The sequence below is a fragment of the Sphaeroforma arctica genome, assembly GCF_001186125.1.
Source record: "Sphaeroforma arctica JP610 unplaced genomic scaffold supercont1.1014, whole genome shotgun sequence".
NCBI classification, from domain to species: domain Eukaryota; class Ichthyosporea; order Ichthyophonida; genus Sphaeroforma; species Sphaeroforma arctica.
In genome coordinates, this window is record NW_014039544.1 from 12,259 (window position 1) to 15,615 (window position 3,357).

General features: G+C 47.6%; 2 protein-coding genes across 3 annotated transcripts in view; one reads left to right on the plus strand and one right to left on the minus strand.

The window, feature by feature from the left end:
- Positions 1 to 1,825, plus strand: part of SARC_09671 (hypothetical protein) — a 7,322-nt gene extending 5,497 nt beyond the window's left edge. The window contains exons 6-7 of the mRNA XM_014296307.1: positions 161 to 293; positions 539 to 1,825. Coding sequence (XP_014151782.1) covers positions 161 to 293; positions 539 to 714 — 309 coding nt within the window. The 3' untranslated portion in view covers positions 715 to 1,825. The remainder of the gene's footprint in view (positions 1 to 160; positions 294 to 538) is intronic.
- A 1,235-nt stretch (positions 1,826 to 3,060) lies between these two features.
- Positions 3,061 to 3,357, minus strand: part of SARC_09672 — a 4,453-nt gene continuing 4,156 nt past the window's right edge. The window contains exon 5 of one of the 2 annotated variants that reach the window (XM_014296308.1): positions 3,061 to 3,273. In XM_014296308.1, coding sequence (XP_014151783.1) covers positions 3,149 to 3,273 — 125 coding nt within the window. In that variant the 3' untranslated portion in view covers positions 3,061 to 3,148. Of the gene's footprint in view, positions 3,277 to 3,357 lie in introns of both variants that reach the window. The other variant, XM_014296309.1, reaches the window with a different exon arrangement.

The following is a 3,357-nucleotide window of genomic DNA, read 5'->3' on the forward strand; positions in this document are numbered from 1 at the left end:
ATGTATTTATATTTATATGTATGTATATGTATGTATGTATATATGTATCTATGTATCTATGTATCTTATGTATATGTATGTGTATTTATATATATATATTTCTTCGCTCGACAACACTAAAACAAACATCTCTGGCGATATCTCTGCGATACTCGTGTAGGTGCCCTATGTGCGGAAGGACATCCCAGTGGACTTTGTGTGTGACATCGCATTCGACTGGGCTGACCCAGTGCCTGTTGTGTTGCGCGGTGCTACGTTCACACAGGCGAGGTTAGATGGCACGGCTGTCATAGGTATGTATGCATATACCTGATACGTGCATGTTACTTTACACATTTGCCTATACATCACATCTACGCAATGGTCAGCAACGTGTTCTAAAATATACCTGTGGGGAGTGGTTCAGTTCTTGTGCACGTGAAAGTGTGTTGTTTTGTATGTCAGTGCATGTATGTACACATACACATAGATACATCACGCCTACGCAATTCTCAGCAATGTGCCCTCACATGTCTGTTATTATTTCCCCTCTCTGCAGTCCAGAAGTGTGACACCGGCGATGACGATGTGGTGCCCAAATCCGAGTGCGTGTGCATTGCCGATCTAACAGTCGCAGTGGATGAGAACATTCGCCTCGGGCCGTACGTGTGTGTTAGCCTAGTCCATTTTGCGGTGGATGTGGACAACAGCTCAGTCGCTCAGTTGGCTCCGTGACTGAATGCCGAGCTCTGTTACGTCTAGGCACGTACCGTACCATTGCCATACTTTCCAGTGAGTGGGGCTAAAACCCTAAACCCTAAACCCAATACCCGGTCTCTTTCGGGCCTTCCGAAACCCTATCCCCAACTCGGGCAGCACCTCAAACCCTAGTCGGACCGACTTGAAACCCTAACCGAGATCAACTTGAAGCAACTTAGAGACAACTCAACCCCCAATAATTCAACGTCAAGTGAATAGAGAAAACCCTAATCTCTATAGAAAAGGAAATAAGCTTTAAGATTACCTTCTCATATGAGGAAATAAGCTCGGCACTGCATTGTTGCTCCCTAGGAATGCGGGTGGTTGGTAGGGGTGTATTAACCAGTAACACTTTGCGGGCGATTCGGACGGTGAGTCCGTCGCACAGGTCAACATCTGAGGCGATAGGGTGTCAACAGCGTATGTTCACCAATGTCACATGTCCACTCATCAGAGTATGTCCTCTCATCAGTGGACGACATGCTGGTGAGGGGCGTGCTGTTTTTAAATACACTTGGTGGTACTATTGCTACCCCGCGACCGGAGGCTTCGTAGTGCTACATATGCTGAACAGTACTACTTGCATATAGTACATAGCACTACATATAAGCCATAGTACTACATACACTGCATAGATACGTGAGAGGCCTTCCACATGCAGTCCCTCACTGACAGACGGCCGGACAAACTCATTTCGATCCTGCCCTATAAGTACTAAATTAGGCCCTGCCCAGTCACAAATGGGCCTATACGCACCTGTCCTAACTACGACCAGTCAGAGACCGGCTCCACCCGCACAGCATGGCTTGAAGCGGGTGCTTTGTATCAGTCAGAGCATGTAGTATGTGTCTTTATCCTCGAGCGATTCACGCCTAGTAGGTGCCTGTACCTGTACTGTGTACAGGCTTACAGCCGCCACAGCCAACACGTACCCTGAGGCAACGTATTAAAAGAGCATTGTAGTTGTTAAATGTGGCACTAACACACAAGACACTCGAACTCTGACCACTCCATTGACCCCTAGTGCTTGGTAGATCACGCACAACCCACACAACCCAGTTATTTCGCATAGGCACAAGCCTATCCACAAGGCCTGCTGGATGAATATATATTTATATATATATACGTATAGTCAACATCCGCATGTGCGCTACAGCTGACACGTGTGCAGGATCACACTCAGCATCTCAACTGACAGGCAGACACAGACCCACAGTCTTGCTTACCAACCCGCCGTGCCGCACGAAGCACACACCCGATCAGATGGACGCAGACACACAGTCTAACCTACACATCCCCTGCCGTAACAAACATGCACTGGGCTGAATCCTTACAGGCACAAGGCCAACTGGCCCGAGTGTCCCCAACCACATACACACTTCGCCAGATCGCACGCAATGGCCCGTACTATCACAGACGCTGCTGTGTTGCGGTGGTGGCCGTATACGGGTAAGTGCGCGCACCCGTCGACACGAGGATCTGAATGCTACGCTTGTGTTGCACCACAAACACCATGCACCGGCCCTGTCCCAAAAATGGGTGCAAAGGACTCTGCCTCCGAGATGTCCTCTGAAACCCCGGTGTTGACCCGCGGTGTGGAAGCTGCTAGTGTGACACACGCATAACTACATACCATGGGGTAGTATAAGCAACCATGCAACTCAAACGAATGCTAGTGCTCTGGTGAATGTACCATACACACATACCAAGGGGTAGTATAAGCAACCATGCACCTCAACGAATGCTTGTGCTCTGGTGAATGTACCATACATACATATAATGAGGTAGTATAAGCAACTATCCAACTCAACGAATGCTTGTGCTCTGGTGAATGTACCATACATACATACCATGAAGTAGCAAAAGCAATTATCTAACTCAACGAATGCTTGTGCTCTGGTGAATGTACCATACATACAAGGCATGAGGTAGTATAAGCAACCATCTAACTCAATGAATGCTTGTGCTATGAATGTACTCGGGTATCAGGTGTTAGGCACACGCGTAGGACTGAGCTGGGTCTTCACACACGTACACAGTAGGTGCAGCACCGGCCCCCACCACACCAACGGATGACCACTGCACAGCGCATACAGGACAACACACACACCTGAGCGATTGAAAGTGGTAGCTGACTGACACCTTTGGACAACCCCAACGCTTTTGGTGTAACTGGATATATGTTACAGGATATAATAGTGCGCGTATTGGGTTGGAACTCTGGGGAATCAGTAGATAGAAACCAGCCTACATCATACTAGAGGCGAGCCCTTGATGCGATGGTTGAGGTGAATAAATGCACCTTGGCATATGCTTCATAAATACGATTTCGCATATATTTAGACATATTTATTATGCTAATTTTATTTATTTTTGGTTCCGAAATTAGTATCTGATGCAAATGAACGGGTCACGTCTTGATTTGGCCATCAACACTGCTATTGCATCGATGGGCCAAAGGAAAACGTTGCTCGGTTCGAATCCATTGCTGTGCAATTTGCGGCGGCACTCCGTCCGCGGCTGCTGATGCGGGAGCTACTGTAACACAAATGACAGTGGCAGGTATCAGTATGAAATGACAGGCTACAGAATGCAATGACACGTGTCAATATGAAATGG